General features: G+C 43.4%; 1 protein-coding gene across 1 annotated transcript in view; it reads right to left on the reverse strand.

Moving 5' to 3' along the window:
* The window catches only part of LOC310834713 (transient receptor potential cation channel subfamily V member 6-like), a 73,073-nt gene that overhangs the window by 16,816 nt on the left and 42,896 nt on the right, over positions 1–13,361 (reverse strand). Inside the window, exons 4-10 of the mRNA XM_083718855.1 lie at positions 11,945–12,085; positions 7,594–7,692; positions 6,009–6,184; positions 4,477–4,623; positions 3,381–3,593; positions 1,338–1,424; positions 21–97 (exon numbers count right to left, since the gene is read on the reverse strand). Of these exons, the coding sequence (XP_083574981.1) occupies positions 21–97; positions 1,338–1,424; positions 3,381–3,593; positions 4,477–4,623; positions 6,009–6,184; positions 7,594–7,692; positions 11,945–12,085 (940 nt within the window). The remainder of the gene's footprint in view (positions 1–20; positions 98–1,337; positions 1,425–3,380; positions 3,594–4,476; positions 4,624–6,008; positions 6,185–7,593; positions 7,693–11,944; positions 12,086–13,361) is intronic.

A 13,361-nucleotide genomic window follows, 5' to 3' on the forward strand; every position in this document is an offset into this window, starting at 1 on the left:
CAGCTAGAAAGGAACCTTACATGATGACATGGAAAGGTCCTCCGAGGATAGTTTGCCCAAAGTATTTGGTGATGCCAACTCTGAAGATATCTGGAATCTGAGACAAAGAGCCACTGATCAAAAGTGTGCTTAATTTTTTTGAGAAAAAAACCCAAAAGAGATCGATGAACGTTTTAGATATCCATCCATTTATTTGCAAAGAAACAAAAACAGGTGCCTAGACTTAAATTGGGCCTGGCGCACACTTGCACCCGGATTCCCAAAGACCTCCCGAACCATTTTTAAATGCTAGAGCTTAGTCCTGGAAGCTATGAAGTAATCATCACAAGAAAAGTCACTATTAGCCACAAATAAGATAGTCATTGGACAAAGACCACCAAAGTCAAATACAACAACTGCTGGATAGGCTTGAAGAATGGAGCCTTTCCTCTGAACATGCCACACCATGGACTACGACTGTTTCAGGTTTGTTTATAATTAGATTGAACTAGTTTAGGGAGAGAACCATGAATACAGTGGTACCTTGGTACTCGAACAGCTTCGCTCCCGAACAAATCAGCTCCTGAACACCGCAAACCCGGAAGTAAGTTTTCCGATTTGCAAACGTTTTTCGGAAGCTGAACGTCCAACACGGCTTCAGCTTGAGCACAGGGAGCTCCTGCAACCAATCGGAAGCCATGCCTTGGTTTTCGAACGGTTTTGGAAGTCGAACAGACTCCTGGAATGGTTCAAGTTCGAGAACCAAGGTACCACTGTATGTCAAAGGGAATGCCTAACATTTGATAAAGACAACTCTCTTCATTCTTTCTCCATACAACATTGACCTGCGAGTATCAAGAGTCATATTCCACTGATTTCAATGGCGGCTCGTGCACTTGTTCAGTTCAAACCCTGTTAACTTCCTCTAGATCGGGGCCTGTGTGCCAGTTACAACATTCTGGTTAATGTTCTGAATCGTGTGTGTGTGCGAATTCAGTCTAAAGTAGAGTATTAGCTTCTGCTGTCACCCTCTGAATCTTACAAAGATGGGTAAGTTTCATTGTTCTCTGTGTCTTCTAGATTTGTTTCAACCACTCAGCAATCCCAAAAGTCCTTCCTTATTTTTTCCTTTGCCAGCTGATTCCATCCTATCTGTAAGAATTAAGTTAACAACTAACACCTGGTGTTTCTTTGTGACAACAGAGCATTCCCCCCCCCCCAAAAAAAAAGATATTGGTGGGCGTAGCAATAGCTTAATGGGTACCATTTTCCCCTAATACCACCTTATTTAAAATGCTTGGAAACCCATGCTCTCTCATTTCACACAAGGACTCAGAAGTGAAAAGTGCTTTTCTTACCTCCAGAATCAATATCACTATGGCTCCAATAACAGTGATAAGCTCGCCCACCAACCTGAGGTCATCTTCAGGGGTGAGATAAGATTCCTGAGAAGAAAGGGAAAAAACATAATCCATACAGTTAGGAATATCATATAGTCAATAGAAAACTTATCAATCAAAGCTAAACCTTCTGAACTCAGATCTAATCTTGAACAGATTCAGAATTCCACCATGTTCCTCCATAATTAAGGACACCACTGATGCCTCAGATCACATTCATAAAAGTTACATCCTCAGTTTGGGAGTCTCTTCTCCTCCTCTTCTAGCAAAGCCAGAGCCCGTGCATTTTCCAGAAGCAGTAGGGTATGTTTTTATTTGAACTTTTTTTTGTAGAAATGCACATGGTGGAATAATCAGCATACTAGTATCCACCCCAAGACTTTCAGCCCAATTAAACAAGGAATTAAATCATCACACTCTGAAATGGATTTTCCACATCTGATTGCTCATATATTGTTCAGTAAAATCTAGAAGAATAGGCAAAAAAGGAGGCGGGAACATTTAGGAACCTGGACTCAATAGCCAGCCTTGCCTCTGTATTACCGTACAATTCCCTGGACTAATACTAAAATGACTTCCAGTTGTGTCTGAAAATGGCATCTAATTGCCAGGCATCTTTCATACATATTCCAGCTCCAAACTAAGTGAGCCACTTAACAACCATTTGAAGCAATTTAGGGGGGAAATTAATTGGGGCAACTCAGTCTGCCTGTCTTTAAAAAGAGAACAGGCTTCAGCCCCCTCACATCCTGCACATTAAGTGCTGATACCTGCACTTAGGCGATTGAAAATAATTATTTCAAGGTTGCTTGGAAGCAAAATTATAACAGAGAACATCATAAGCATGGTGCTTTTGTAGAAGTTCCTGGGCTTCTCAGATCCCAAAAGACAGAGGGTGGGGAAACAGAGGTGCTGAAACAACCTAAAGGGAGAAAAAACTCAGCACAAGAACAATGGAACCAGCTCAAGAATCACTAGCGCACTTGTGTAAACAGGATTGGGGGGCAAGTGCTGAGTTCGGCATTAACAGCCTCTGTACTAATACTTGATAGTTCCAGCCATCACCAGACTCTCCAAGTGTCCCCATTTACCAGGGACAGTCCAGGATTTACAGAAGCTATCCTGGTTTCTGATTTGATCCAGGAATGTCCCTCTTTTCCTTAGGATGTCCCATAGGATGTTGCAGGGCATGAGATACAAGTAGTAAAGAAATGACCAGTGATTTAATGAGGTAGCATGATCAACAAGGAAGCTTGCAGCCACACAAAAACTGGGTGCAAAGTGCTGAACCTCAAGTTTCTGCAGCTCAGTCCAACTGTAGGCCTACATAGCTCCAGTAACATGTAGGTCTTCCGGGAATTCTCCCAGAGTCAGGTGGCCACATTAGATTCCAAACCGTTAGCAAGAATCATCTATCCCTCTTCTGCCTTCTGTCACTGAGCTACAGTCCTCCCACAAACAGTGTCTCTGTGCATTTCTCCAGTTAAGGTGGAAAGAACTGACTGTACTTTATTCTAACTGGGGCTCATCATGTTCCCAATTCAAACAACAGACCAGCTCACTGTTGGGCATCTTTCGAATCATACTTTCCCGCATTTTAGGGCGTTGGACTAGATCACCCTCAGGATCCCTTCCAACTCTACAGTTCTATGATTCCCACTAAACTATTGAATAGCTTGCTGCTGCGCATTGTGCCAGGCTTTTGGTCATCATTGTTCCTCATGTTGCAAACCTACACACATGTATGGGAGCAAATCCCACTGAATGCAGAGAAACTTACATATAATTGCTGGGTAAATAAACAACTAATTAGGGTTCTTTCTAACTGTGCAATAATTCACCATTTCCTCTCTAATTTCGCCTGCTAACTCTTCAGGAAACCTGCTATATCTGGGATACCTATCTGTGGCAATCAATGCGTCTTTTTTAATTTCCTCCTGGCGGTGGAAATTGCAGATGACTTCTGCATCCTTAATAAACTCAAGTTGAGTGAGGATTTACCTGCAAAAGTTTCTGAACGTAGATTGTGTTATCCCTTTCATTTGTTTTGTTAAAGCGCCGTTCTTTCAGAGGCCGGTAGACGCAACACATTGTGAAGCAAATCATGTACAAGACGTAGAATAAGGCCAAGATGCAAAAATACGGCCTTCCATATTTATTCCACTTCAGGCTTACCAGCTCATTCACAGGGGTAAGGTCTAGGATCCGCCGAGCCTGGAGAGTATAAAGCAGGCTTTTGTCATTCTCTTCCCTAAGGAGAAGACACACCCAGAAGTAAACAATCCTCAAGGACAGAAAATACATTACACCCCCCTGTGGCTACTCATAGGAAGCTCAGTGCTGGAGGAAAATCTCCCCAATCTCAGAAAAGTTAGTCTGCCATTACTGATCCTTCCTCACGGAGGAGCCTGTATAAGCTGCCAAGAAAACAACAAACAGGGCTTTCTAGAAGGTCATTTGAAAGCTACTTGTTCTAGATAAATTCAGTGCAGACCCTCCAAATGTCCCTATTTTCCAGGGGCAGTCCTGGATTCACAGAAGCCACCCCAGTTTCTGCTCTAAGGCAGGAATGTTCGGCTTTTCCTTAGGATTTCCCTATTCTCATCAGAGAAATGTTAGGATAGGAGCTTTTTTTCAACCAGACCTCACCGTAACTCAGTTCCGGCACCTCTCAGGTGGGCACCATTGCCATTATAAGGGAACAAGGGGGGCATTCATGGTATGTTCCAGCACCTGCATTTCTAGAAAAATAGTGTTGGACATCCCTATTTTCATCAGAGAAATGTTGGGGACATCTCTATTTTTGTTAAGTTGTGGGTGAACATATCAGACAACACAGCGATTCTTCAAACAGCTCTTGTTTATTCACAGGCCAGGACAGAACTGAACTGAAGGGTTCAGCCAGCCTGCTTATATAGAGCTCCAGTACAATGTAACTGTAACTATTTTCTAAAACTATCCAATCACTGAACGTCACTTTCAATCCCTTATTTGCATAACTATCTACAGTATCCCACTGCTGGCCCAAGGTGAGAACTTCAGTACATAACAATTTTCATTGGAGAAATGTTGAAGGGTAGGTTAGTGTAACAAATACCTCTCTCTTTTTGGTGGTGACAATGAGCTCCAGAAGCGACTGATCATCACCCCAGGAGTCAATTTCCGTGAGGTCATACAAGGTGGATGTCAAAGGCCCAAACATCCACTGGATGTGCTTTCTTCTTTGCATTAAATGCTGGAACATCTGGTTATTGGGAAGAAAAAAATCTCAGTTAGACTAGACCCATGTCAAGGTGGTTGCTACAGATTGTGCAGTAACCCCATGACCCCCTGCAGCACAATTTCTCTCCCTCTTTTTCTATGAAAGACTCAGAAAAATTCAATACCATAGGGAAAGAGTGTACACAATCATAGAATAAACCTCAGTGCAGTTATATTGGCAGAAATCACATTGTATCTAAATCGTTTTTCCAACCGTAGCTCAGGGGTAGCTGACATGAAGCTTTCTAGATATCAGACTACAACTCCCATCAGCCCCAGCCAGCACAGCCAATGGTCAGGGATGAGAGGAGTTGTAGTCCTACTGCCAGAGCCCTTGGGGCTTAGTTCCATTCTCATATAAAACTAATCCAACTCATTTATTTTGCTTTGTCATACCCACAAATGCTCCTCCTGCTGCAATTTCATTGGCCCAGTTAATATGTTGTCCAATATGGTGGTTGCTGCTAGGAACCCAAACCATATGAGTGCCACCACACAGACAGCTGCCCATATTAAGAGCAGCTCACAGGGGTTGAATCAACCCACCCACGCCAGAATGTGTGGTTTGTTCATTGTGCAGTCCTTTGCCCTTTTACAGCACTTCCTCCAGCAGTTTCACCAGAGATGCACTATGGTCTTCTCTACAAACTTTAATGACTATTCATCCCAGGAAAAAGAGGGTCATGGGAGATGGGGCTTAGAAGTTCAGTTGGGTTTAGGGGGTCACAGCACAGCACTCACGGATGGTCCTACTGTCTCACCAGTGTTCAAGTATTCAAATGTGTGGCTAAGGTAAAGGTAAAGGCACCCCTGACCATTAGGTCCAGTCATGGCCGACCCTGGGGTTGCGGCGCTCATCTCGCTTTATTGGCTGAGGGAGCCGGCGTACAGCTTCCGGGTCATGTGGCCAGCATGACTAAGCCGCTTCTGGTGAAACTGGAGCAGCGCACGGAAACGCCGTTTACCTTCCAGCCGGAGTGATACCTATTTATCTACTTGCACTTTGACGTGCTTTTGAACTGCTAGGTTGGCAGGAGCAGGGACCAAGCAACAGGAGCTCACCCCATCACGGGGATTCGAACTGCTGACCTTCTGATCGGCAAGTTCTAGGCTCTGTGGTTTAACCCACAGCGCCACCCGCATCCCATGGTGTCTGTAAAATGTAGCATATGAATCATGAGGTGGTCCATTCTGTTTTAATATATTAATGAGCACTGCATTTTTAGTTTTGTTATGTGACTTGTCAGCTTTAAAGCCTTAAGTGACTTTGACAAAGGAGGATATAAATACATTAAAATGAAAAAACAACACAGCAGCAACCAACAGCTACGACTGCAGCAGAATATGGCTGCGTACTCGTTTACTCACCACTGTGTTGCCCTCCACACCAGCCAGCTTAAAGGGAGTGAGCCCCTGGTTGTTGGGGACCGAGTCCAGGCCCACCAGCTCCTTCTCTTCCTTGTTGTAGCGAAGAAACAGATTGTACATTTGACAGGCAGATGCTTTGTTTGGTTGGAGAACCAAGATGTGGAGGACAGAGTTACCTGCAATAGCACAAAGTGGAAAAACAAGAATCATTCTGATATCCTGAGGAGACTTTTATAGGCGACCAAGGGCCCTTGTTCTGTCTCATTAGCAATCTTGGTGGCTTTGCTGAAAGAAGAGGCCAGCATCAAAAAATGAGGCACGGAGTTCTTATGCTATGGACAGATTCATCAATAAAGTTTGTTGCCAGGCTATGGGTCTGGGTTTTTCCTTCTCCTATAAAGAGCCTTATAGAGAAAAAAAAGATCCATGAATAGCAGAATCAAAGAGAGTAACTCTCACTGTTGAACTGTAGTATTTCTGACAGGAAACACTTGAAATATGTAATCACCAATGTGGTGAGTCCAGCTACAGCTAGTCTATGATTTTTCTAATCATAAACTTGGTTATTAAAACTTGTTTACAATAATTAGTGGAATCAAGTCTAAAGCTTTTCCTGGACTATAGACATCCCATAAGCCTTTGGGTTCCTTTGGGAGGAAGGGCGGGATAGAAATTAGGATAAATAAATAACAATAGATAATAAGCCCTCCCTGCATATAGAAAAACAGCATGTCAGGGAGAAAGCTAGGCTCAATCTTCCCTAACACACTGATTCTCCATTGGAAGGGTATTTGGTTTTGGTGTGTGTGAGGAATTCAAACATACTCAGGGCAACCAAAATGTCCAAGGAGATGGAGCACCCCCCCTGAGGAAATGTTGCAGTATTTGGGGAATTTTAGAGAAAAGGTGAATATCAGGCATAGGCGCCAATTCTATGGGACTGAGGACACCTCATGCCCCCCCTCCAAGTATGTGGGGACGGGGCAAGCCCCTCAATCTTTAGGGGCTGGGCTGTGGTGGCGAAGGGCCCTACTGGGCCCCCATGTGGTTGTGGCAGGCCTCGGTGGGGCTCCCCACAGTGGCAGAGGGCCCCACTATGTGTGTGACATCACACGCGTGTTGAACGTGTGACATCATGTGCATGTGACAAGCCCCCCCCCCCCCTCATGTCCAGCAGAACTTGGTGTCTCAGGTATGAGGTGACGGGCTTGGGTTCTGCTTGAGAATTTCCCTCAGGTTGGCCATTGTGAGACTAGCCTGATCCAGAAGTCTCTTCTTATGGTCTTAGCCGCACACCTGCTGCCCAGTCACCCCAAAGCTTTATCATTAGATTCTACCAATTATATAATGAACTGGGCTTCCTCTACAAGAAACTACCAAAGAACACTGGCCTACAATGCTCAGGATCCCATCATTTGGGATCTGGCTTCTTGCTGTCTCAGGAATGGCCATTTACTTCTGTACCCCGACATGGACGGCAGGGAATAGGCACTGGACTATGAGGGAGGGGGACTACGGGGCCACACTCTTCTCCAGCATGAATCCCCCCAAGGTTCGTCACAGATTCCCTTCGAAGATGCCGTACCCAAAGAGTCTTGCACTCTGATGTTGGCGCCATTTTCAATGAGCAGCTGCACAATTGCTTCGCTCCCAGCACAGGCCGCAAAAGATAGAATGTGTTCTCCTGAGGAAAGAAACAACCAGGGGGTTTAAAAGGGGGAGTAGTAGCAGGGGCACCATGTCAGATTTCCAACAGTTCATTTTTTTAAGGGAAAGAATGGGTGCCATGGCTAACACACATTACAGAACGACAAACCCCTGTGTTGCAAACCTAACACAACAAACAATATGAGCAACACGCAGACCAGTATACTAGATAGCACTGTAATTCTTATTGCGTAATATACATGATTTAATAACAAAAACAAAATGTGTGCACTTGTAAATTCTCTGATATATCTGAAATCAATTGAACACACATCTGTAATAGATGCTATCCTGCGAGCTAAGCGGTAAAACTTTTTAGGCGTCCATGGTGACGAAGTAGTAGGTGAATAACAACGGTCAGTGATCCCGGATAATCTGACTGTTTCGCTGGAATCTTCTTCAGCACAAAAAGTTTTAGCGCTTAGCCCACAGGATAGCATCTATTACTTTGTTTCAACCATAGACTTATTATACTTCTACGGACTTTCAAAGATTGACAGACGTGTATTCAGTTGATTTCAAATATATCAGAGAATTTACAAGTGCACACATTTTTTTTTTGTTACTAAGTCATGTATATTATGCAATAAGAATTACAGTGCTATCTAGTATACTGGTCTGTGTGCTGCTCGTATTGTTTGTTGTTGTTATAGCTAACACACAGGCATAGTTACTTGGGTTGTAACACCAGCACATGGTGAATTTCCCAGTTTACCGAGAATGGTTAGCTTCACGAGAGTGATGAAAATTTTGTTAGAGATTCCGACCCCGTCCCTCCTACAGAACTATATTTCACAGGGTTCCTTAAGTCGAAGGAATTGCTGCTACAGTAGCCTGCTGCCCCAATGGGCTGTGATATCACAGTACAGACAAGTGCGCCTAAAAGCGCCAATTAATTTTGGTTGGCAAGTCCCTTGCTGAATACAACATAGAGTTACAACAACTTCAGCAAACATGATATGCCAGCCATCCTAGACCATTTTATCTCATTTCAAGAAGTCAACACTTCTGTGGGGTTTCAAGAAATTACAAAATCAATTTCACAGGAAGGTAAATGCCCTTCACTCCTCCCTCTAATTAAACTGTGACCTATGCGGTTTAAAAGAAAGACCAAATATCCTTTGAGACTGCAAGCTGAGGGCTGAAACTCTGTTTGAGTGAGAGCAGCTAGATAAGGGAGGCAGAATTAAGAGACGCCCGTCCTTTTTCATGTACTGTCTCTGGAGTGTTACAATTTATTCCGAGTGAAAATTAATGAAGGCTCATTACCAAAATGCTTGAAAGTTGATCTACTAAGCATGGTTTAATTACTGCCTGAAACAGGTAGCTGGGGATCCATCTAAGCATCGCACGGCAAATCCTCAGCTCTAGTGAAGTCAGCTGGGAAATTCTGATTTACATTGGCTGGAGATTCAGTTTGTGAAGGAAAAGAAAGCTTCTGAATAAAAATACACTACCATGGACAAGGGAATTGGGAGATGAAACAGCTTGTTAAAGGGCTAGAGCAACATTTTATCAGAACTGCAAGGGAATTTTGAAGAACATCGCAACGGCTAAGGGCATATTTACACTGCAAAGCTGTATCTAGAGATAAGCCTCTTTCTGGTCTGTATTAATTTCATATGCATCCATAAGTCTGCTCCATCCTCCCCACCCTCTAAAAAAATAATAACCTGCATGAAATCCCACATTTCTTTATGTATTTTAACCTTATTTTCTTTTTAAAAATTGTAAATAAATGCATTTTAAAACACATTTTGACACTTCTTTTGAGCAACAAACTGCACCCAAACATTCAGGAAGTGCAAGAGATGCTGGTTAGCCAAGCCCTGATCCACATTTTGGCCCAGGAACTGAGGTTCTGGTCAACTCATACCAGAATTTTCAAATACCAAATTTCTCTATGCACACTGGTTTTAGACAAATTTACGTGGTTTCGGTGTTTCATTGCACCAGAAACGACTTAGTCATGCTGGATACATGACCCAGAAAAACTGTCTGCGGACAAACGCTGGCTCCCTCAGCCTGTAAAGTGAGACGGGCGCCGCAACCCCAGAGTCGTCTGCGACTTGACTTAACTGTCAGGAGTCCTTTACTTCTTTATTTTTCAGTGCCAAAGAATCCTGGGAGTTTAGTGAGCGTGTTCAAAGGCCCTGCTAAAGACAAGCTAGCTCACCCCGCTCCTTAAAATGACAGCTTCTTGGGGCAACAGAACGGCCAATAACACCAGTCAAGTTTGTGGGCAGATAAGTCCCATTTATCTGAGAACCAGGAAGCTCCAATCTCATATGTCAACTTTCTAAGTGGCCTCTTAGTCTCTGGCACCTTTCTGCCTCCTGCGGCAGTATGAGCATAACACCAGTTTAGGTAAAGGTAAAGGGACCCCTGACCATTAGGTCCAGTCGTGACTGACTCTGGGATTGCAGCGCTCATCTCGCTTTATTGGTTGAGGGAGCCGGCATACAGCTTCTGGGTCATGTGGCCAGCATGACTAAGCCGCTTCTGGCAAACCAGAGCAGCGCACGGAAACACCATTTACCTTCCCGCCGGAGTGGTACCTATTTATCTACTTGCACTTTGACGTGCTTTTGAACTGCTAGGTTGGCAGGAGCAGGGACCGAGCAACGGGAGCTCAGCCCGTCGCGGGGATTCGAACCACCGACCTTCTGATCAGGAAGCCCTAGGCTCTGTGGTTTAATCCAAAAACAGAGATAATGCAGGTGGGTGTTTGGAGTACAATTTACACCATATAAATGTGCACTGCCCTCATCTGCCTTGGGCTGTGTTATATTCATGACCAGCTGTGCCCAATTCTTGACATTAATTCCAATGCATGCTTGATTGTACCATATTACTCTTTGTTTACCTTGGTTCGGCCCTGAGGAAGAACCAGCAACCACAGCATCTCCTGAAGTCTCCCCAGCCTGGATCTCCAAATGGATTCCAAGTCCACACAACCAAGGTTCCCCAACAGGAACCCAACTACCGATCTGATTCACTAGACAGTTTCAATTAATCTCTCTCTTTTGGTCTCCTTTTTTCTCTATTATTGAAGAAGAACAGGATATTTTAATGCCACCATCATTGCGGAGGTGTCTATGGGGAGGACAACCAAGGTTCCCCAGTGGATTCCCCCCATAGCAACAGTGCTCAGTACCAGTGGAGCAGTGGGTCGCAGCAGACCACCATCTGACCAGTCCATTGTGAACCACTCCTGTCTTCTATAATAAGAAGTCTAGCCACTTTATCTCGTGAGCTTGTTAAGCAAGGGTGAGCAGAACTGTACCTGATGGAATTCCCTCTTCTACGCAACTGTTAAAAAAAGATACGCCAAGAGTTCTCACCTCCTTTGCTTTTGGTCACCCTGGGGCCAGTTTCATGCTCGCAAGATCAGGCAGGTGCGGACCCTCCAATTCCAGGGACAGTCCTGGATTTACAGAAGCCATCCCGGTTTCTGATTTGATCACAGAATGCCCTGCATTTCCTTCATAAGAGAAATGTTGGATGCTATGGTAGGACGTCCCTATTTTCATGAAACATTAGGGGTAATGGAGTTATGCAACCCACGAGCCAAGGAGATAAGTAACTACAGTGGTACCTCGGGTTAAGTACTTAATTTGTTCCGGAGGTCCGTTCTTAACCTGAAACTGTTCTTAACCTGAAGCACTATTTCTGGGTTAGCGGAGTCTGTAAGCTGAAGCGAATGTAACCTGAAGCGTATGTAACCTGAGGTACCACTGTATACGATCTTCAGAAGACATCTGAAGACAGCCTTGTATAGGGAAGTCTTTTTTAATGTTTAATGTTTTATTATGTGTTTATATATGTTGGAAGCTGCCCTGAATGGCTGTGGCAACCCAGTCAGATGGGCAGGGAATAAATAATAAATGATGATGATGATTAGGATGATGGAATAGGACGTCCCTATTTTCATCAGTGAAAAGTTGGAGGGTATGCAGGTGTGAGTTGCTCCTTCACAGATCAAACACCACAGACAGAATCTCCATCATCATAACACCTCAAACATACTGGTTTCCAAAATAATTGCCAACTCAGAATGTGGGCCATTGATGGCTGAGACACTAGACTGCAGCTCACTTCTTACTGAGGAGGTCTATTTGCATATCAGCTGTCGGTGAGGACCCGTGTGACAGAATTCTCCATTAAAAACATCCCTCCAGACAGAAAAGTAGAATGTGAGGGGAAGAGTATCCAGACTCCAAACATACCGAAATAGATAAGGTTGTCACTTCTGCGCCTGAAGACGTATCCAGTGGCTCGCGGGCTATTAATATCTGCCCCCTTCTCAAGCAAAGCTTTCACCAGCTTTAGGTTTTTGTTCACCACAGCTATGTGAAGAGCTGTCTCCCCTGAAATACACAAATGTCTGCTTACATAAGGTTCTCCATTTCCTCCAGTCTAGAAAGGCATCGCTAATGAAAACTGGGACCCACAAATCCAGCTAGTTTGTGGGCAAATAATTGATGAACAACAGCAAGTTATGCTTTACACAAGCCTGACATCAACTAAAAGTGATTACATTCAGAGAAGCTCATCTGAGTTACCTGCAGAAGAAAGGGGTATTGAACCCCTGAGGCAATGCTGATGAATGCTGATTTTAATGACAAATGCAATTGCAAAATTAATTACCGATAAATTAAGCAGCTCATATTCTCCCTCTGACCATTTATATTCAAGAGTGCTTTGATGACTCTGTTTCTGCTGCTATTATATTCCATCTGGAATTTATCCAATACCATTTCATCAAAGAGGAAACAGGTGTAATGTTGTAGCTAAGAGCTTGGCTGGGAAATCCCTGTTTCAAATCCTGCTGTTATACTGACCCACTTTGAGGTTATAGTCTTTAGGCTGCAAACCTTGGAGTAACAGTGCAACTCTCATATTTCTATTCAAGGATTGCATCCCAGGCCTCATTGAACTCAGTGGGACTTACTTCTGAGTAGATATGCATAGGGTTGCATTGTTAAGAGTACCTGAAGTAATCTTTGCAGTAGGGCTTTTGCAAACATTTTGAGAACACCTTAAAGAACTATATATTTAGATTCTCAAACCTTTATTGACGTAACACTATATATTAAAGGGATTGGAAGATCATTCTGTTTCTGGTCCCTACCTCCATTTATAAGTCTGTTCTTGTCCTGTTTCCATATTAATGCTATTTTAAATAAAAATCCACATGAAAACTCTCATTTAAATTTGTATTTTTGAATGGGCTTCCTCACATACTAAGCATTTTATCTATATATATAAAAAAATGTATTTGAATGTTTTTTTGAGCAGAGAACTCCACCAGAAATTTCAATAGTATTAAATTCTAAAAACAACAGCCATTTGTTCCAATTTATGCATTGATCTGGGAGGCATGAATCATGCAATTTGCAAAGCCCAATTAAATTCCTCAAGCATCTACATTATATAAATGCAAAGTATTATTATTATATGCCAGTCAAGTATATTGGACAGCATTAGACTTGGACCATAGAGCTCCAAGTTCAAATCCCATCTCAGTCATGAAGTTCACATGGTAACCTTGGGAGAGCAGCTATCAGTGACCTTAACCAGCTCTGATAGCTCAGTCAGTGGAGCATGAGACTCTTAATCTCAGGATTATGGGTTTGAGCACCA

Source organism: Podarcis gaigeae (assembly GCF_964106915.1).
Source record: "Podarcis gaigeae genome assembly, chromosome: 17".
In the NCBI taxonomy this organism is placed as follows: domain Eukaryota; kingdom Metazoa; phylum Chordata; class Lepidosauria; order Squamata; family Lacertidae; genus Podarcis; species Podarcis gaigeae.